The sequence below is a fragment of the Furipterus horrens genome, unplaced genomic scaffold, assembly GCF_987537825.1.
Source record: "Furipterus horrens unplaced genomic scaffold, mFurHor1.1.pri manual_scaffold_3, whole genome shotgun sequence".
In the NCBI taxonomy this organism is placed as follows: domain Eukaryota; kingdom Metazoa; phylum Chordata; class Mammalia; order Chiroptera; family Furipteridae; genus Furipterus; species Furipterus horrens.
In genome coordinates, this window is record NW_028327173.1 from 155,304,011 (window position 1) to 155,326,522 (window position 22,512).

The following is a 22,512-nucleotide window of genomic DNA, read 5'->3' on the forward strand; positions in this document are numbered from 1 at the left end:
CTAGGGACTCCGCGCTGGTGACCACCTGCACCAGGCTGCATATTGCTCGGCCATCGGGTTCAGCTTTCTCTCAGTTTCCTTATTCTACTTGCCAAGGAATGTTCTTACCTTCTCACTATCTTGTCTCAATACCAGCTCAAAAAATAAAAAATAAAAACAGATGCCAGTTCCGTCACTTACTAGCCGTCTTAGCTCACCTCTCTAAGGGTCTCTTTCCTGTCTGTAAATGAGCATGGAAGTGCCACCTTTAGAGAACTGCGAGGCTCCAAAAATATAACGCAGGGCAGCCCCTAGCAGAGCATCTGACAGGAGTAAGCATCCTTACTTGCATTTCTTAAGAAGATGGATGGGGGATGGGCGGGGCAGGGGAGAGCAATGTGGGGGGAAAACTGGGACAACTGTGATGGAACAAAAGGGAAAAAAAGGGAAAAAAGAATAAGATGGATGAATGCAGGAAGACAGGAGAGGAAGAAAGTAAAACACTGTTTTATTTAGATCCTGACCCTCCTTTGTAGCAAGCAGTGAGTATTCACTGTATAGGAGCAGCACTGAGGGAATTAAAGGAAAAGATGATTCGAAACGAAATGGCTTTTGAGAAATGTCAATAACATCTACTTAATTTTAGTAAATGTGTGTTGAACCGCGCTGACAATAGTTGAGAATCTTCAACACACAAGGCGGGGGAATCACTTAACAGAACAAAATGTTGAAATAAATCAAAATATCACCGGGGCTTGATTTCAGTTGTCAGAGTGTGGCACCACCTCTCCCCAAACTTGGGCTGGCTGGCTGGGAGGGGCCAACTAGGACTAGAGCCTCGCTCCTTAACCACGGGCCAGGGGCTGGGTAGGCAGGAAGTGACAATCACTGGCGCTTTTGTTCTACCTTGAAATCCTTGCCTCAGGAGACAGTCTAGCAATAGGGCTGGAGTGGGGCTGCGGGGTGGGGGGAGTGTTAAATCTGAGAAACAGAGAGAGACCAAGCTGAAACCCCCTGGAACCAGGAAGGAGAGATGGGATTCTGATTTCGCGATGCAGCTGATACCCGCTAATAAATAACAGGACTGGCTCGCCTTTATTAGGCACTTCATTGGCAATAACAATAAGTCATCTATAAGGTACTTTATTAATTGTAGCAACAAATAATAGTCCTACGCCTGCATTACCTCCTCCAATCTTCTGAACACCCACTAATTGTGTCTTATCATCACCATTTTTATAAGGAAACCACAGCTCCTAGGTGTAACGTACTTCGGTCACCTTGCAGGAGTCCACACTTGATCCCAGACATCCAGGTTCAGGTGGAGCGGTGTCCGCCCAGGGACGACCGAAGGGGCGGTCCAGGAGCTCAGGTGTCTGCACCCCCACGAGGGGGCGGGCTCAGCCGGCAGGTCGCGCCCGGATCCTCAGACAGCCCACACGCCACTCCACCTGCCCGAGGGCCCTCAGAGGCAGCGCAGGTACCCCGCCGTCGCCCAAGCCTAGCCGTGCGCCCCAGCGCAGCCCGCCCGGCGTCCGCCAGGAGCACCCCTAGCCGCCGCGCTGCACGTCCGGAGTGCGCCCTCTGCCCTCGCGGGGACAGGGGGCCCCGTCACCGTCATGCTGCCCGCTATCTACACGGCCTTGGCAGGCCTGCTGCTCCTGCCGCTGCTGGTGAATCTCTGCTGTCCCTACTTCTTCCAGGACACGAGCTACTTCCTGCGGTTGGCTGGCTTATCCCGGCGGATGCGAAGATACGGGCAGCGGCGGCCGGTGTACACCATCCTGAATGTCTTCCTGCAGAAAGTGCGCCAGACCCCGCACAAGCCCTTCCTGCTCTTCCGCGATGAGACGCTCACCTACGAGCAGGTGGACCGACGCAGCAACCAGGTGGCGCGGGCGCTGCGCGACCACCTGGGCCTGCGCCAAGGAGATTGCGTGGCGATTTTCATGGGCAATGAGCCGGCCTACGTGTGGCTGTGGCTGGGGCTGCTCAAGCTGGGCTGTGCCATGGCGTGCCTCAACTACAACATCCGCGCGAAGTCCCTGCTGCACTGCTTCCAGTGCAGTGGAGCCAAGGTGCTACTGGCCTCGCCAGGTGAGCCTGGGGACAGCTCGGCCCTGCCATTGGGCTCCTCGGAGGGGGCAGGGAGGGGGTTAAATCGGATGTAGAGGGAGAGGACGTCAAGCCTTCCTCGATAATCCATGCTCTTTTAGAACTGCCCGTTATGGAAGCTTACCCGTCCATCCACTATGTTAAGCGCTACACGTACTGTGTTGCTTTTAATCCTCACAACAGGTAGGGTTTACTGTTGGACTTCGTAGATGAGACAGACCACTGAGGCCAGAGAGGTAAAGCCTTATACCCCAGGTCACAGAGCTGGGAAGAGGGGGGTTAACTAGCGCTGTTCACTGCAAGAGTCCAAGCTCTTAACCAAGACTAACAACATCTGTGTTAAAATGCAGAGGGTCTTGAATGTGAACACCAATGGATCCAAAAAAAAAAAAGTTCTCGCCTCTGCTGCTTGATTGGGTGTGTAATCATGGGAAAGTCATTTTCCCTCTCTGACCCTTGCTTGGTTTCCTTCTGTGTGATGAGGTGTATTCAAGATGAAGACTTTGGTGCCCAATGGGAAGATTTTGGGGGATCTTCTGCATTGCCTTGGTGATCCCCTTTTCCATCTATAGCAATAGTGAACTTTGGTTCTGTTGTTAACCTCTTGGTGTATTTTAAAAAGACCTGAAATGGTGACTTCATGCTACCATGGTGACCGTGCCAGGAAGAAACCAAGAACCTGTTACCCACCAGGTTGCTGGTTTTCCTTTCCCAGAAAGCTTGTTTCTGCACTTGAATAAGGACCAGCAGTTGCTTCCACTCTGTTAGTAAGAGGAGACGAGCCAGGTGTGGGCTGAAAGACACAAAGGAACAGGGGGATAGGTAGTGTCACCTCTCTGGAATGCCTTCCTGTATGAAGCCCTATGCTGGATACGTTTATTACCCTGAGAGATCATATCATTACCCTCTGTTATAGAGTTGAGGAAATGGGCTTAAAATTTCAACCTAGGTACGTATATCCATCTTCAAAGCCCTTGACTTTCCCTGCATCGTGCTCCTTCCTCTGTGTGGCTATACAGCATTAGAGCCAGAAGGGATCAAGCACCCATCTGCTGGCCCCCTTTATTGCATAGCTGAGGAAACTGAGGCAAGCTAAGCAGTTTGTCCAGTATCACAGAAAAATGAGATGTCTATTCACCTGTGATAAACCAGGAAATTTACACATCTGCTTTGTGTGGCATAAAAAATCCAAAAAATGAAAGCTGTATATAAAAGTTTAAAAACAGGGGTCAGTTTAAAAGGCAGCAAAGTTACTTGAATGGCATGGTCCTTTCAGGAAAACTCCCAATAGCTTCTAGTTGCTCGGGAAGTGAGACAACTTCATTAACCAGAAGACGCTCTTAAGTCTATTGCTTTCCCAGTTGACTCAGAGGGAAATTATTAGCAGAGTGGTCCTAGTACCACTTCAGGAGGGACTGAAATACTACTAAACTACATAGTACAGGCAGACACCGGGTGATAAGGGGAATGCACTCTGAGAAATGCATTGTAAGACAATTTTTATTGTGCAAACATCACACAGTACACTTACAGAAACGTAGATGGTATAGCCTACTACACACCTAGGCTACTTGGTCCACCACCATTGTATGTGTGTTTCATCATTCACCAACCCATCATTATGTAGCACATGACCATATCCCAGGCCCCCTGTGAGGAAGGTCAAGGACTGGGAGTTCTGTTGACAAAGAAGCTTTGGGTTTAAATGACTATAATAGAGTTTGGTTCTGAATTTCATATCAGAAATAGAACCAGATATCTGCTTCTCCACCACCATCTTCTGCCACTGAGCATTATGTTTAGGTCATTCATTGTAGATGGAGAATATAATGAAATGCCAGCATTCAGATCAAACTTCAACCAGGCTTTCCAGTGGACCTATGGCACTCTACCAGCAAACTGACCTTTGAGAGAGGCCACACATTTGCAAAACATTCTGTTTTTCCAAATCACTGAGAGACCATTGCATATAGTGTAGAATTACACTCTGACCTGAAACAGTTCTTGCAAAGGATGTAACACTGAGTCCAAAGTTGCATGCTAAGTAAACGTAGCCATGTGTAAATGTGTTGAATTGACTAATTCTTAGAATTCTTTCAAGTCGGAAGGAATCTTACAGTTATTCTAATCCTATAATCCTCCAACTTCAATGAGTGTGTTATATACTTCCGTAAGAAACTTTAGAAAAGTGCCCTGGCTGGTGAGGCTTAGTTGGTCGGAGTTTTGTCCTGTAACCTGAAAGGTCGCAGATTTGATTCCTGGTCAGGGCACATATCCAGGTTGTGGGTTTAATCCCCCGGTCAGGACACTTACAAGAAGGCCACCAGTCGATGTTTCTCTCTCACATTGAGGTTCCTCTCTCTCTGTCTCTCTTTCTTCTTCTTCCTTCCCCTCTCTCTAAAAGCAGTGAAAAATATCCTCAGGTGAGGATATTTTAAAAAAATTTAGAAAGGAAATTTTAATGAGCATAAGAATCACCTGGAAAGCTTATTTTGAAAAACCGTTTCCTGAACCCCATCCCCCCAAAAACACTGAGCTAGTAGGACTGTGATGAAACCCAGAAATATATATTTCTATAACAAGTCCCAAGCCATCCCCAGGTCATTTTGAAGGAGGTGGTCTGAGGACTAGATTTGGAGAAATGATCAGTCTAATTTCCACTTATTTCATACTGAACAAGTCCCAGAAGGGTGACAACACTTGCCTAGGGTCACATGACTAGTTAGCAACAGAGAGCTGGGGACAGAACCCAATTCTTTTTCTCACTTTCCAGACACTTTTTATTCTATTACACCATCTGAGCATGGCACATAAAGGTGAGGAGTTTTAGAATTGGAATGGTAACAGTTCAGTAGGGTTTGATTCTGCACTTTGAAGTTCAGCTTCAGAGCTCCCGAGTGAGCTAGTAAAAGCTCTTGAGTACCAACTGTGTCAAATTCTGGACTGTATGTAAAGGACTAGCACAGTGGCATTTATTGTGAGGACTGATCCAGTTGTCATAAATTTGGGAGACTTTGTAAACCTTAATAGGGCTCAACCCTATCAGGAATTTCAGTATCCAACTATTTCTTCAGAATTTATTATACTTACCAAAAGTCAAAGATCCACAAACGCTTCCTCAAATCAAACAGAAGCACCGATCTTAGAGAATATGATCTTTCTGTAGCAGTGTGTGATGTAAATAATCACATAGAAAAATTGCCTTCACCTATTTGAACCTGTATTAGTTTTGTTGCTAGAAACTAACTTTTTGGCCTGGCAGATTTTTAAGCAACTTCTCAAACATAGACTCTGAGGAAAGCATAATTAATTTCATACAACATAGGGTATTTTGTGAAAACCTCCAAAAGATCCCCTAAAACAGTAAATTTGCTTTGTTTCCATTTATGCTAGCCTTAAGATTGTCACTAAACTCGTTCCTCTACTAGAATGACCCAGGTCTCCACTGGCTTACTGTCAAGCTCTGCACTGTCTGATTCAACGTTAGCCATGCAAGGCTTCCACAGTGTAGCCACTACTCTTATACAAGGCTTTGGTAATGGTTAAAGATGCTTTCTATTGCAAGACAGAGGTCCAGAGAGGTTATAAAATGTTCCAAATTACCTTTGACCTGGTTTTGCAAGGTTGTGAAAAACAAAACTGGACCTTCCTTTAAACTATGTGATAAAGAAAATGCTTCCAAACTTTTTAAAGGTATTGCAACATTATAAGTTCTAAAACAGGATAATTTCATTGTAAAACTAATGTCAGGACCAAGGAGAAGTCTCATCATACATTTAGAGAGTCCCTACAAGGTACAAGCTAGTTGCCACAGTGGGATGGGAAGTTAAAAAATGAATTAGTTCAAAGATCTTACCTTCCAGCAAAAGAGTTATGCCGCATACACATATGGTTGTGACATCCAGGAGAGTGTGATAAGGACGCTGTGAGAGCTACAAAATGCTATGGGGCGGAGGGAGGGGAGAAGAGCAAAGGGTGAGGCTTCTTGGGGGGCTTGACAACTAAGCTGGGCAAGTGCACTTGGGGTGGGGGCATTTCAGACAAGAGGAGCCCAGAGGCAGTTTTCATCAGGTCGGGAACATAATGAGATGCTTCATTAAAGAATTTTCCTATGTAAGGGCAACAGCAGGCTGGACTTAAATAATAGTAACTCCTGAGAGCTGTTTACTGAAGAGACTCTACTGATGAGAAAATAGGGACTCAGAGATCCAAGGCATGGCCAACAGCAGTGGCCTCACTTCCATGGAAGGAGATAATTTTCCAGTGCTAAGTGCTAACATTAATCAGGGATCAGGGCATATGCATAATCTTATCTCCATTCTTCAGATCCCTCTAGGTTGCCCAAGCACTTAGATGAGTTGCTTCAATGTCCTTTAATTGTCTCAAGGGCTTAGAATTCTCTCATATATCTTTGAATAATGTCCTAGTGATATTTAGCACATAATAGTCACTCGGTAGCTCTGGCTGGTGTGGCTCAGTGGATTGAGTGCTGGCCTGTGAATCAAAGGGTCCCTGGTTCAGTTCCCAGTCAGGGCACATGCCTGGGTTACGGGCCAGGTCCCCAGTTGGGGGTTGTGCAAGAGGCAAGCAGTTAGTGTGTCTCTTGCACATTGATTGTTTCTCTCCCTTTCTCCCTCCATCACTTGCTCTCTGAAAATAAATAGATAAAATCTTTTTAAAAAATAGTCACTCCATAAATGTTGCATCAATGAGTTGTGCCACTCTGGTCGGATGTGACAGGCTCTCTTCTCTGAAGTTTAAGAACCATTGGGTTGGGCATAAGGGCATTAAAAAATGATGTAAAAAAAAATTAAATGTATCCTGATATCAGAAAATCCATTTAGACCCAATCTCCCCCAGGCCCAGACTCACCTTACCAAAGACTTGTTTACCTCCCTGTTTACCTCTGGCAGTGGGCAAGGAGCTCTCTTTCTCTGGGTTTCATTGCCAGAGATGTAACTAGTGGTGAGCACAGGATGGGCTGGGACCATAGTGGAGAGTCTGTGCATAGGATGGTAGGAGTCAGACATCAAATGAGTAGTGTATTCTAGGGTTGGGATCCCAGCCAAGTGGCTTAGGGTCTGAATGGACAGCTAGCTTGGCCTGCTCATAACTAATGATTACAAGGGGGTGGTTGTACACTTCCATTCAAAAACAAACTAGCATTTTGCTAGCATGCCTGGGAATACTTTTTTATTGAATTTATTGGGGAGACATTAGTTAATAAAATTACATAGGTTTCAGGTGTACAATTCTATAATACATCCTCTGCATATTGTATTGTGTGTTCACTGCCCAAGTCATGTCTCCTTCCATCGCCATTTATCCCACCTTTACCTTCTACCCCCCTCCCACTCCTCTTTTGCTCTGTTAATCACCATATTGTTGTCAGTGTCTATGTGTCTATGAGTTTGTCTGTTTTCTTTTTTGCTTAATCCTTTCACCTTCTCACCCACCCCCCTCACCCCCTCCCCTCTGACAGCTGTCAGTCTTTTCTGTGTATCTATGAGTCTGTTTCTATTTTTGTTTTAGTTTATTTTGATCGTTAGATTCCACATATAAGTGGAATCTTATGGCACTTGTCTTCCTCTGAATGGCTTATTTCAATTAGCATAATACTCTCCAGGTCCATCCATGCTGTCACAAAAGGTAAGATTTCCTTTCTTTTTATAGCTGAGCAGTATTCCGTTGTGTAAATAAATGTCCCACAGCTTTTTTACCCACTCATCTACTGACGGATGCTTGGGCTGCTTCCAAATCTTGGCTATTGTAAATAACGCTGTATGCACCCCTATATATTCATATATAGGGGTGCATATATTCTTTTGAATTAATATTTCGGGTTTCCTGGGATATAGTCCCAGAAGTGGAATCTGTGGGTCATAAGGCAGTTCTACTTTTAATTTTTTTGAGGTAATTCCAAACTGCTTTCCACAGCGTTTACACCAGTCTGCATTCCCCCAAACAGTGCACAAAGGTTCATTTGCAGATTTATTGATGACGACCATTCTGACAGGCATGAGGTGATATCTCACTGTGGTTTAATATGCATTTCTCTGATGATTCATGACATTGAGCATCTTTTCATGTGTCTATTGGCCATCTGTATGTCCTCTTTGGAGTATCTTGGAATATTTAATTCATTTTCTTTAAGCACATGAAGGGAGTGAAGATGTAAAAACAAAATAAACTAAATCAGATTTTAATGTTATTGATTCTGGAGAAGGATCAAGTTCCAATTATTCTGTATGATGAGTGTAAGTGACCACTATTTACAAAGGCTCCCCACAGCCTCTGAGGAATAAGGAAGCAGGAAGTTAGTTGGCAGATGACATTATTGCTTATGTATAGCAAATGATAACAATTGTGTGAGCCTGGTAACCTGGTAACAAGGAATTACCCTTGATTCCAGGGCTCTTGAGAAAGCAAGTGTTCATATAAGCAAGAACTTTAACTAAGAAAAATGAAAAATAATATTAAGAAGTTATATAATGACATTACTGTAAAATGAGATGTATTTCCCTGTTAAAGATTTACTTAACCCCTGATGAGACTTAACCTTGATTGCACATCTTTCTGACCTTCGGCTAATTTTTACTGAGGGGAGTAGGGGTAGGTTGTATGCATGCCTCTGTCTTAGGGTATTCTAACACACATTATGTAGATGTACAGACTAGACAATAGGTTATTAAATACTATAATTCCAAACTGCCAAAGATAGAAATGAAAAATCACAGTTACAAATGGCATTAAAAACTATTGTCAGATTGTCTCCTGGGCTGTGTTAGAAGCAGTTTGTGTTTCAGTTGCGTTGCAGAATGAAGAAAAGACAAACCTTCAATCCTGACTTGTTCATCTACCAACCATTTCATGGTCACCCTGAAATTTTGGTCAGAATGCATTTCCTTTCACTGTCTTCTTTTCAGATCTTACTTTTTTGTGGGGCGTTTTTTGTTGTTGTTGTTTTTAACTAACTCAATCAGTTACCCATTCAATGAGGCTATCTAATAGCAGAACAAGCTACTAGGTTAAGTGCTTTTCCCATTTGAAGGCTGCAGTTTTAGATAGTAGGACCTCTCCACCTTGATGATGAAGACTGACCCAGTTCATCACCTACCCTCTCTGCTTTCTAAGAATGGGCCTATGTATTCAGAAATTTCTTTTCTTCCCTCTTAATAAAAGGTGTGTGTTGGGGGGGTGGGGTGCAGTTTGTATGCTACCTGGATTTTTTTTCTTTCTAATAGGACAGAGTTTGGATGGAGGGGGTGATTTTGTAATCGCTTGATTTTCCATCACCTAAATGTGTACTGCTTTCTCTGAGGTTCTATTTTAATCCACAATTTAAACCTAGACTAATGAAGAGAAGAAGATCTACTCTATACCCTTTCATGAATACTATTTCTCACATCCAAGCTTTACATAAAGCTCAGGATCATGTCTGTCATCAAAAAGATGAACAAGAGGTCATCCATCTTACTCTTTTTTTTTTTTTTAATCCTCAGCCAAGGATATGTTTTTCAATTTGAGAGAGAGGGGAAGGGAGAGAGAGAGAGAGAAACATTGTTGTGAGAGAGAAATATCTATCAACTACCTTCCATATATGCCCTGACCAGGGATCAAACCTGCAACCTAGATATGTGCCCTTACTGGGAATCAAACCCACAGCCTTTCTTTTGGTGTACAGGACACTCCAACCAACTGAACCACCTGGACAGGGCCACCTATGTTTCTCTTTAAAGACACATCCACAAGCATTCAGCAGGTCTAGTAGACGGCATCTTCCAAAAAAGTAAGGCACTTTACCAAAACTTGAACCTGAATGACTAGTACAAGGAGGTGGGAATCCCAGAGCTCAGTATAATTCTTTTCATTTCATATGTAACTTTCTATACACAGACTTGCTGAACCTCTGTCCTCATTTGTTACTGGTATCTGCAACATAGGGTTGTTGTGAAAACTGTGTAAAGTGATGTATGCAAAGCTACTCTTCAAACTGTTCCATACAAGTGAAATGTTACACTGTGTTATCAGTAAGAATGAAAGGTGCAGTGGGCACTGCGATGGGCTGCCCACATCCCCACTCCAGAACTGAGGAGGGGCTCCTTCCTCAGCTGCTGGTAACACTGACAGCTGATGGCTGTCAGCTGAGACTGTTCCCAGGACTTGCCCTTGGTTGAAAAGAGCCACTCTGCCCAAGGTCAAGCACTACCACCCACCCACTCTCCACTCTCTGCCTGCATTTGATAGCCAGGCATGAAAGTTGAGTCCACTTTCCTTAACCATGAAGGGCCATCCCAGGCCCAGAGTCCCCATAGGGTCAGAGGATCGGTTGAGGGAGGCCACCGTGTCACTGCATTGCAGTTCAAATTCTCCATCTGACCTATCTCACTTGCAACCTGCCAAGTGTCATTCCCAAAAGCACTCCAGCACACCAATCTCGGAATATCAGAGTCCCAGGGAACTCAGCCCATGACAAGTAGAATTATTTAAGCACATGTGTCCTGGTGGATTACCAGTTTTCTCTTAAGTAAGCAGACTTTACAATAAGAATTACAGCAACAGCAAAGCTTCGTGCGTGGAGAAGAACATATGGAGGCCCAATCATATTTATAAAAGACTTAAGAAAGGGCACTGTTTATCAAATACATAGTTAATAAGGTGTTTACATCCAGAGTTTCCTTTCAAATTTCAGTTTTTATATCAGCATCTTTGAAAGAAGAAAGGCTGCTACCATAGGATGTACTACTAGGTGTGTCCTGATCTGTTGGCAAGCAAGCTACTGGAAACTCAAGTCAATGCCATAATGCAAACTCTGCAGCACAGTCCAGAAGATGGGTAGGGAAATTGTGGTGGGCATGAGCAATGGCCTTCTTTTAAGATGAGGTGACTCCTATGAATGATCAGAGATCACAGACTAAATGCCTGGAGGGCCAAATGGGGACATGAATGAAGTAGGAGATGCATGTTGCTAAACTGCTTGAATTGTGATCAAGAATGACACCTGCTTAGTTACATTTCCTCTTACTTTTTATTATTACTATAATTAATTTTTATATCACTAGTGCCAGAGTATATCTTCTTTTTAAAAATTAGTGAAAAAATTCAAGTTTCTTTTGAATTTTGCTCTCATCAAGACTGTGACCAAATCCTGTCTATTCTACCTCCCCAACATTTCTTTAATGCATCTACTTTTCTCTCCACCCTCCAGTGCTACCTTAATACAAAAAATCTGGATCTACAAATAGTCTCCCTCCCTCTGGTCTTGCCCCTCCAACCTATTTACTTGTCTTAAGCCAGGGACCAGGTCCCTACTTATGTCCCAGCCTCCTTCCTCAATCTTCTTCCCTTCTCATTCCACATTCCAGTCAGCTTTAGTCTTTTACTTAAGGCACCTTGTAATTTGCCTCTGGGCCTTTGCATAAATTGTGTCCTTTGCTAGAAACAGGCTTGGTCAGTTTCAATGGATCTTTATCTTGCAAATTCCTGCTAATCTTTCAGAGCTCAGTTTAGATAACACATTTTCTGGGACGTCTTTGTGCCCCTCCATGTACTTCCAAAACACTGTCTCCTTCCCTGATTGTGACACCTGTGACAGCTTATTTTAATAGATTATTTCTTTGCTTCCTTCCAGCTTCAACCCAGGCTCTGTGAAACAGGAACAGTATCTGGTTTCCTTACCGTTATATTCCGTGCTCAGAACCATGTCAGGCAACATTTTTAAATAGATGTTGAATAGCCCTAGCCAATGTGGCTCAGTTGGTTGGAGCATCATCCCGTAAACCAAAGGACTGAGTGTTTGATTCCCAGTCAGGGCATGTCCCTGGGTTGCGGGTTAGGTTCCCAGTCGGGGTACATGCAATGGGTAACTGATTGCTATTTCTCATTATCTCTCTCTCCCTCCTCTTCCCTCTCTCTAAAATCAATTTTTTTTAAAAACATTAAAATAAATAACTAGATGTCGAATAAATGTTGAAAGAAAATGAGAAATAATCCAAATAATTCATGAGCACATTATTTGACTATAGTTTCAGTCCCAGACATGAGGGAGGGAGGGAGGGAGATTTCTTAATTCTTTAAGTAGCAATAATAGTTGTTTCTTAACTTACTTCTATGGGCCTTTACTTGCATGCAAGGTATACATGTGTCACAGAAATTATTTCATTTTGCACTTTATTTTATTAGAGTTGTATTAACTCACAGTGTTGCAAGACCTGCTTCCTTTAAAATCAATAGCTTTAGGTTATTCCTTTGTCTCTTCCGCACTAATACAATACTTTGTGCAGATTCTTTCAATTATAAATTATCTAATGTTAGTGGGATGGTGCCAAGATGGTTAAGTTATAATCCCTTAATCTCAAAGTTTTCACCCTGTGTCGAGGAGAAAAAGAATTAAAGCATGTCACACTGCGTACTAAGTACTCTGGTGCAAGTATATACAGACTCCTATGGGAGCACCAGCTTGGCTCGGAGGGAAGGCAACAGAGAGACATGAGTCTGAGTCGAAGGATGAGCAGGAGTTTGCCAGGTCACCAGGGGCTGGGAGGTCACTCCAAGCAGATGAAATCGCCTGGACAAGGGAAGTGAGATGTGAGCAGATAGGTACGTTTAGTTCACATAGGCATGTTTGGTTAGAAGCAAGGAGATAGGAGGTGACATCAGAAAAACAGCAGGATAGACTGAATCAGGACCTCACGTGCTGCATAAGAAGAGTGGATTCTTTCACGCGGGATGAGCAGACACTGAAGGATTTTGAACCAGGAAGTAAGAAGTTGGGTGGTGGGGTAGCTGGTAAATTGGAAGCTGGGAGAGGTTAGGCACAAGGAGGTTGGTCAGGAGGTTATTGCGATCATCTAGGTAGGAAATAATGAGCATCTGAGCCAAGGCAGTGCCAAGAGATGGAATGTTATCACCAGTCCGGTTTTCATAGCAATACTATTTTTGGTAATCTTCCCAAAGTGCTAAAGGACTAGAGTAGGACCAGTCAAAATAAAGGAGTAGAGGAGGGTGAAAAAAGAAGCTGATTTGATGGAGGCTGAAGAAAGAATTGAGGCAAATAGTACATTAAAGAATAATAGCCATCAGAAACTCCAGGAGAAAACTGTTCAAGAAAGGAAATGTGACTATTGTGTGAATAATATTTACATAGTTATAATCTTATCAGTTCTGATCATTGGTTTTCAGCTTCTAGAGCCTACTCATAGACAAAGCCGATTTATGGTCTCAAAATAGATATAAATACCATTAACCCAGACAACATAAAGAGAACATAATAAGTGTTGGGAATAGACACAGGTAAATTGGCGGTGGGAATAAAAATTAATAGGCCAAGAGGTAGCAGGAAAAGTACGTGATTTGGTGATGGAGAGGTGATTGCCAGAAGAAACAGCTTAAAATATTGAAAGTGATTGCACCTAGGCAGCACATTTAGTTTTGAAGAGAGACAGGGTAAAGGACTTAATTTTCATTATAAACCCTTTTTTACTATTTGACTTATTTTTATCAGATCCATGTGTCCTTTGATTAAAGTCTTTAAAATAAATTTAGGGTGTTATTTAAATTTTTTTATTGATTGATTTTAGAGAGAGAGAAGGGAAAGAGACACATCAATTTGTTGTTCCACTTATTTATGCAACTTTGGCATATTGAGATGATGCTATAACCAACTGAGCTGCCTGGCCAGCACTAAAATGTGTGTGTGAGTGTGTGTGTGTGTGTGTGTGTGTGTGTGTGTTTTAATTTAAATGCATCCATCTGGATGATATTTCTTGTCTTGATGGAGACTTTATACACAAACATCTGAAAAACAAAGCATATAAGATGACTTAGTTATAGCCTCCCCAAGGTAATTCCCCAGGATATTGAATCACCTTTCCATTAAGAATAAGTGTATTCACTTCAGTTACTACAGTTCACAACAAGTAAGCTTAAAAGCCATCTCATCTTAAGGGCACAGAAATCCAAGTAGCATACATGAAGTGTGGTTTGCATATTAAATTAGTGTCTTTAAATTTTTTTGATCTTGACATAAGTGAAAAATACATTTGTGTGTGACCTAGTACCACACACCAATATAACTGAAGCAAAACTTTAAAAAAACAATACCTACCTTTTACTATGTGTGATGTGCTCTGAAATTTTCTCTTTCTTTCTATTTTAATTTTTAAAAATACTGGTCACTTTAAATGATTTTAACAATCCACTCCTGTATTGTGACCCATGGTGAAAACATGCCGGTCAGCCTTTTTTGCCTCAGACCAGAGAATGATCTGGAGGTTTTCTTAGATCAGCTGAAAATCCCTAATGGAACTGCTTGTTACTGATGTGTTTAAAAACAAAAAACAAAAGCCAGCTTGCATCATCTTTGTTACTTAGCATGGCTCCCTTATTTTCATTTCTCTTCTCCTTCCTTAAAAATTTTTTTTTATCATTGATCTTGTGGGGCACATATTGGGAATAACTAAATTTATTTTTGGAGAATTTTGAGATACATGCCAAATATGCATATAACCCACACACTTATAGATCTTGATTTTTACCCCTATGTTTGTTTGTACAGATTTTAAACAACCATTTGTTGCTTATGAAAAACCATCAAAACCCAACCTTCCCTCAAATATTGTGATATTTACAAATGTGGCAAATTCCATGTTTAAAAATTAGTAACTCTAAACCTCACTTGTCATGTCTACATGTTAGCAAAAATTGTGCTGAAAATAAAATTATCATGAAGCTTGTTGTACTAATAGAACTTTGATGCACTAATTTAATTTGTTTGGATTTTTTCTTTTAAATTAAGATCTACAAGCAGCTGTTGAAGAAGTGCTGCCAAGCCTAAAGAAAGATGGTGTGTCTGTCTACTATGTGAGCAGAATGTCCAGCACAGATGGGATCGACTCTTTCCTGGACAAAGTGGACCAGGTGTCTGCTGAACCAATCCCAGAGTCGTGGAGGTCTGAAGTCACTTTTTCCACTCCTGCCTTATACATTTACACTTCTGGAACGACAGGTAAAAATAAAGACAGGATTTGAAAAAAATGGACCTCTCCTGATGAAGGAGTTAAATGTTGGATTAGGTTTGCAAGTGTTCTCTTTCTTCAACAAAACTTATCAGATAACTAATACTTCAGGGGATTTAGCTCTTTGCTTATGGGAACTGATCTTATTTCACAGCATATGATCCATCTGGGTTTCTCCAAGGTATGCATATTTCCCCTTGTTTGTATGTAGAAGAGATAAAGAGGTTAACCAAAAATTATCAAAATAGTTGTGATGATGGATGAAATTTGACCCTAGGTTTTTGGAATTTTCTAAATGATTGTTGTATTTTGATTATATTCTGAGTCCATGTGTAGTGTATAACCAATTATAAATGGAACACCAGAGAAGACTATGGAAAAATAATGGGATTATATTTATGTAAATGTTATGACTACTATCTTCTCATGCAACACTGAGCTGGAGCTGTTTGCTTCTGTGGCTGTAGGATGGCTCTCCACTAAAATTCTGTATTTTATCAAACTAGGATGCCTTCAACTGTAAGCTGCACCATTGTTTTTATGAGTCACTAAGAAAAAACACTGCCAATTAATAGTGTTATTGGGACACTACTGTATGAAGCAGGCAATAAATATTAAGGGTATGATGTACCCAGCACTCTCCTAGGAGCTTTATGGCATTTGTGCATACAGTTCTCCCACCCCTCTTAAGATCTGTGCTCTTCTTAGTCCCCAAAGTTGTAATATAGACTCCACTGCCAACAAAACGGTAGGGTGACATAGCCAAATGCTTCCACCACATACAGACACTACCTTCATATATGAGACTTTGCCCTCATTTCTTAAGAGAATGGTAAAATTAAATTGTAAACTTTGATTTGGGAAATAATGGAGGTAAAATGAGCCCTTGGTTACTGACAGGGAGTTGTAGTCTTAATGCTAAGTAGACAAGAATGCAGGTTTGGGCAAAATAAAACCCATTCTAAGGAGAGAGAAAAATCAGCACTCCTTAATTGATCCCATAATTCAGAATTTATATTTACTTGGAAGATTGGGTTAATGTTTATTTTACTTTCTTGTTGTCTCTGAATAAAATTTTGCTCAGTTACTCTTGTAAATATTAATTCAAAGAACTCATTTAAGCAACTGGAGAACAAAATGTTTTTCCTGTTCCTCAAAGGCAGTCATTAGCACAAAATTATGTAATAGTTACCAAACATTCTTATTTCTTCATTAATACAAAATCTTAAATTAGGAAAGTTTCTGAAAGTACTTCAAAGCAGCAAAGGCTGTGCATGTCTTTTTTTTTTTTTTAATATAATTCAGGGCTTTTACTGTCCGGAAGATTCTTTTTCCATGGTGAATACAATTGGTTTACTGATGCTTCCTTCTTATTTATTTATTTTTTATATTAGTATAGATGGGGCATTAAATACTAACACGATGCCACTGTCCCACTGTCAGAGAAAATGAATTTTGAATTGTGATTACAATAATGGTAGTTTGCTAGCCACATTGCTTTGCCTTATAATGAGTTGCTGTTCTTTAGGCAATACCTGGCTAAAGTACCAACAAGTGTTGAAGAGCCCGAGTGTGCAGAGAACTGCAGTTCTTTTCACAAAGCCTATTTACCCACTCAGGTCTTAAACTCCAGCCTAGCTCCTTACTAACGACTTCATGCCCTCCTCAATTAAATTGACCTTCCATGGGAAATAATATAAGAATAGCCTTTCAATAAAATCTTACCAAAAAACTTACATAAATTGTAGTTAAGAAAATACTCATGTATTTAGTCATGTATTAAAACTACACTAAGATACGAATTTTCACCTTTTTGATTTTCAAAAATTCTACCGTTTGAGAGCACAGCTTGGCAAGGCTATGAGGAAGCACGTACATTCATATATTGCTGATGGGAGAAAAAACAGAGTCAGACGTTACAACTGGCAATGTGGCACTATCTATTGAAGTTACAAAGACCTATCTTTTGACCCTACAATCTCACTTCAGCAAACATATCCTACAGATATGGTATCATTCATAGTGTGAACTACCATGTGGACCAGGTTATGTACTGCAGCATCATTTGAAATAGAAAATTATTGTAAATATTTTATAATATACATATACAAAGGACTTAATGAAAGAGAGAGAATAAATGAATGACTAAATAAGGGGAATTTCTATGCATAAATACGGACTGATCTCCAAGACACGTTGTTAAGTAGAGAAGAAAAGGTGCTAAAAATGTTTTTATTTTTTTTAATGGGGGAAAGGGCAAATGTTCTTAATTACATATACATGTATGTATTATACATACATATGTATATATATATATATACATAATGTGCCCTGGCTGGTTTAGCTCAGTGGATTGAGCGTCGGCCTGCGAGCTAAGTGTCGCTGGTTCGATCTTCCAGTCAGGGTACATCAGAGAAGGAAAACTCTGACTCCAAAAAACCTCCGCTGCCTTGCGGCATACCTCTTCAGGGGAAAGGCTAAGGGAGTAAACCCCGACAGAAAATCCGGAGCCGGAGTCCCTAAGGCGGTTTGACGTTGTAGTCAACACCGGCAACTCCTGCGGCGCACCTGAACCCAAGCTGTATCGACTCCGTCTTTCCCTTGGACCCTTCAGCTGCGAAGAGAGGGGGGGTCTGCTGCATGGGCAACAGCAGACCCTCCATATTACCCTGCCCAGGCTCTGTAGCTTCAGCGTCATCGCAAGATGTCGATTCAACACGGGAGGAGACAGATACCATGTCACTCCCGAGTCGGACTGCACAGCCATTCTTGGCGGTGCAGATAGACTCTGAAGAAGCTACACCATCGTCTCTCGAGACGGACGGCTGCCGACGATATACATAATACATATGTATAAAGAAACTCTAGAAGAAAACTTAAGAAATCCATAAAAGTGGTTATGAAGAAAGGTGATGGAATAAATAGTCCCTTTCTTCTCTCTGAATCTCAGCCTTCTTATCTGTGAGTTAGAGAATATAATTCTACTTATCTCATTAATTGTGAGAATTAAATGAAATTTTGAAAATATCTAGCAAGGTGGCAGGCACAGAGCAGAAATTCAATAGCCATTTGTTCCTTTCTCTTACAATTACTACTGTAAGAACCATGTAACATGGGGGTCAGCGAACTCTGGCCTGTGGGCCAAGAACAGCACCCTCCCAACATACCTGTTTTTGTAAATAGTTTTATTGGATCACAGCCACATTCATCCTTTACATCAGCAATTTTCAACCAGTGTGTTGCAAGAATTTTTAAAACATGCAATACCTAACTATTTAGTCAGGGGCACTGACCCTTTTCCCTTAGACTGTCAAATAAGAAAATGACAACAGCCCACACAATAGCTGTCTGATGTGAATTAATCAAAATTATACCTATTTTTTTGTCAAATTGGCAAAAATAACATTTTTTTGGTGTGACGCAGAATTTTAGTAATTAGTTTATGTGTGCCATGAGATAAAAAAGGTTGATAATCATTGCTTTATGTGTTTGGCTGCTATTGACTACAACATAATAACAAAGTCAAGTAGTTGCGACAGAGACCGTATAACCATGCAAAGCCTGAAACATTTACTATCTGGTCAGTTATGGAAGATTTGCCAATTCCTGGTCTAACTGATCATGCCCCCTACCCTCTGCAATTCTCTAATCACTGGATGATGAATCTTTTTAAGCCAAATCTCTCTCTCAGACCATGTGTCTGCGAATGGCCATCTCAGCTCAGTCACGCCCTCTCTGTGCCTTTGCAAAGGTCTCCCGAAAGCTGCAGTGATCAATCATCGTCGGATATGGTATGGAACCATGATCACTGCTGTAAGCATGGTTAAGAAAGATGATACCATCTATACCACCCTGCCCTTGTACCACAGTGCTGCACTTATGATTGGCTTACACGGATGTATCGCGGCTGGTAAGCTTTTTCTCTCAACAAAGCATTTGAGGTCAGTACACATTCACACCTACTCGTAAGAAAAAGCAATTCAAAATTTGGCTGCTCTCCTGTGTGCTAGGAAGTTGTTTACTTCTATGTTCATAACAAGGCTATTTGGTTCACACATAGCAAGGAGGTATCTAAGATAACTTCTATTTTTTCATGCTTGCTCATTTAGTAGTATAGTGCTGTAATTATTCAGTACGTCCAAAAGGAAACTTTTTGAAAATATTTAAGGTTTTTACCCAGCTTTAGACATTTGATTCTTATATGTCATAAATAATTCTCTGGCATTTTCATCCTCAGAAATCTGCATGTTAACCTCCAGCAGCATCTGATTTAAACTTCTCCATCCACTGTCCCCATCTACTTTATTCTTCCTTCCTCCCATGGCTCTTCAGCTATGGTCAGAATACCTGCCTTGTCACCGCTTCCCTTTCCTTCTTTTTTGTTTTTTGTTTTTTTAAGTTATTTATTTATTTGTTGTTTGTTTGTTTATTTATTTAATTTTTAGAGAGAGGGGAAAGGAGAAAGAGAGGGAGAGAAACATCACTGTGTGGTTGCCTCTCACTCGCATGCCCAACTGGGGACCTGACGTGCAACCTAGTCATGTGTGCTGCCTGGGAATTCAATCAGCGACACTTGGCTCGCAGGCCGATGCTCAATCCACTGAGCCACAGCAGCCAGGGCTTTCTCTTTCCTTCTTAAACTTTGCCATTCAAATTAGAGTTGCCATCTTCCAATAGGATTGATGCCAGCTTTTTATATTAAGGCTCAATCTAATATCCACCTCTTCCAGGAAATCATCTCTAATGCTCTAAACTAAAAAACTTGAAGTTTTTCCTCTCCTGGGGTATTTTATTATAAATAGCAACAAATGTGTACATGCATACACGAGTATACACACATATACATATACAATTGCCCAAGCCTCTGCTTCTTTCCCTCATCAACTTACCAAGCAGCTATAAAACACTTAGCCCCACATCAGCCTCCAAATCAGCAAGAAATCACTGGGCCTGATCATATCACCAGGACTTTTAAGAACAGGGTGACTCTGAGGCTCCCAAAGGGACAATTCAATTGCTTACACATTTGCTTAAGCAGCAAAAATACATACTACAGAAGAAAAAATAGTATTTTTAAAAATGTCACTTCTTTGAAAACATTGGACTTTTATATATATATAGGAGTAAAAATAAACTAATAACATTTTTTTAAATGTGAGTTTATTTCACTTTGCTACATTTTATATTTCTAATTAGGTTGAATATGATAGATACATTAATTTTACCCATTGTGTTAGTCTCCTATTGCTATTATAACAAGTTATCACAAACTCAGTGGTTTAAAAGAATACAGAAGTCCTAAAATCAAGGTATCAGCAGAGTTGCATTCCTTTTAGAAGCTCTAGGCAAGAACCTATTCCCTTGCCTTTTCTAGCTTCTCAAGGCTGTCTACTTTCCTTGGCTCATGGCCCCTTCTTTCATCTTCAAAGCATATCACTCCAACTTTTTGTTTTCATCATCCCATCTCCTGCTACTTTTGACCTTCTTGCCTCCTCTTACAAGGACCCTTGTGATTACATATGGCCTACCCAGCTAACCCAGGATAACCTTCCCATCTCAGAGTCCTTAACTTAATCACATCTGTACAGGGCCTTTTGCCATGTAAGAGAGCATATTTGCAGCTTCTAAGGATTAGGATGTGGGCATCTTTTGGAACCATTATTCTCTCTTCCTCCCCCAACAGAGAAGAATTCTCTAGCTTGCTCAAGAACCTGGCTCTCGATTGCCTACAAAATCAAGTCTGGTTCCTCAACTTGGCACTTCAAAGCTCTCCATGATTGCATCCCTAGCTGCTTCTCCAGGGTCATCTTTCATCACCCACCCATCCTTCACCACCCCTATTACAGGCCAGCTGAGTCTTAGCCACCCTCCAACACCCTCTGGCCTAGTCTGTCTTCATGTTCATGCTTTTCAAATCCCACCTCTCCAAAAATATGCTTTTCTCAGCCCTCGCCCAAGCAGAATTAATGTACAAACACACACTCATAATCTCTTAGGGGCTCCTTTGAACTTCTTATTTATTACACACTGACTTTAATAGAGAGACTTTTTATATGTCTTTTTATGACTAGATTGGAAGCTTCTATGAGACAAAACAAGGTCTCTTTTGGGTTTTTTTGCATTGAATATGATTGGTGCTCAACATTTATGGTTATAATATTCAAGTTTCTACCTTTCAAAGTGGCAAGTATAATTGGGGAGGATATTTTTTTTTTTTTTTTTTTTTTTGTAGCACTTTTTTGCTAACACTTTCTCTGCCTTCTCTGCAGGTGCTACTCTGGTTTTGCGGAACAAATTTTCAGCCAGCCAGTTTTGGGATGACTGCAGAAAATATAATGTCACCGTCATTCAGTATATCGGTGAACTGCTTCGCTATTTATGCAACTCCCCCCAGGTAACTCCCCATGTTTCATTATCTTTTTGAAATGGATAAAATGGGAGTTCAAGTCACTTTGGTTCATGCTAGGCTTCAGCTGATTTGTATATATTAGTTTTTATTTTGGACTACAATTATTTGTCACAACAAAGTGCTTGGCACCACTGGTAGATGACAGTTGCTATTAGTATTATTATCCCCTACCTTTGTTCCTGTTTTCACGTCTTACCCTCTACTTTCCTCTCTGCCTATTTAAAGCCTACTCACTTTCAAAGCCCAGCTCCAATGATGTCTTATATGTTAAACCTGCTTGGTTCACTCCAACAAAAGCCATTACTTCCTACCCTACATCATTTGATTTCTACCCCATTGTGGTCCTTGTTACATTGCAAGTATTTGTCTTCATGTCTCTCATTCTCCCTAGGATGTAAAACTTTTGATGGCTTGGACCACATCTTGTCTCCAGGCTTCAGGAAACTTAATAAATGTTGCTTAATGAATAAATCCCCATGTGGCTTTTGAAACCTCCAACTAAGTCTGATGTTTTGAAACAGATGCCCCAGGGGCCTTGGATCCACCCTTTTTGCAGATGTCCAGATATCTTGATAGAGTTGTTTGCAAGAGTAACTCCTGCCCGGTCCCTCAGCTCTCACCAGAGATATATAGCAGCCTGCCTGGGGATCAAATCGTGATTTCTCAATAATGGCATTCTGACATTTTAGGCCCCTTCATTCTTTGATGCATGGACTTATTCAATGCACTATAGAATGTTTAGTAGCATCTTTGGCTTTTACCCAGGACATGCCAGTAGTACCCTGCCCTCCTCCCCCACGTCATGATAATCAGTGTCTTCAAACACTGCCAGATGTCCCCTGGCAGGCAAAATCATCCTTAGTTGAGAAACACTACACTAAATACTGCGATAAATTCACCAGATTTGACTTTCTTTAATCCTTTCATTCATCATAGGAAAACAAATTCGAAGAAACACTAAGTTGATAAATTTCTATTTATAAACAAACATCT

The 22,512-nt window shown here is 41.1% G+C and overlaps 1 protein-coding gene across 1 annotated transcript in view; it reads left to right on the forward strand.

Moving 5' to 3' along the window:
* Positions 1–1,403: 1,403 nt before the first annotated feature.
* Positions 1,404–22,512, forward strand: part of SLC27A2 (solute carrier family 27 member 2) — a 54,926-nt gene continuing 33,817 nt past the window's right edge. The window contains exons 1-4 of the mRNA XM_090270586.1: positions 1,404–2,076; positions 14,891–15,100; positions 18,862–19,020; positions 21,380–21,504. Coding sequence (XP_090126712.1) covers positions 1,599–2,076; positions 14,891–15,100; positions 18,862–19,020; positions 21,380–21,504 — 972 coding nt within the window. The 5' untranslated portion in view covers positions 1,404–1,598. The remainder of the gene's footprint in view (positions 2,077–14,890; positions 15,101–18,861; positions 19,021–21,379; positions 21,505–22,512) is intronic.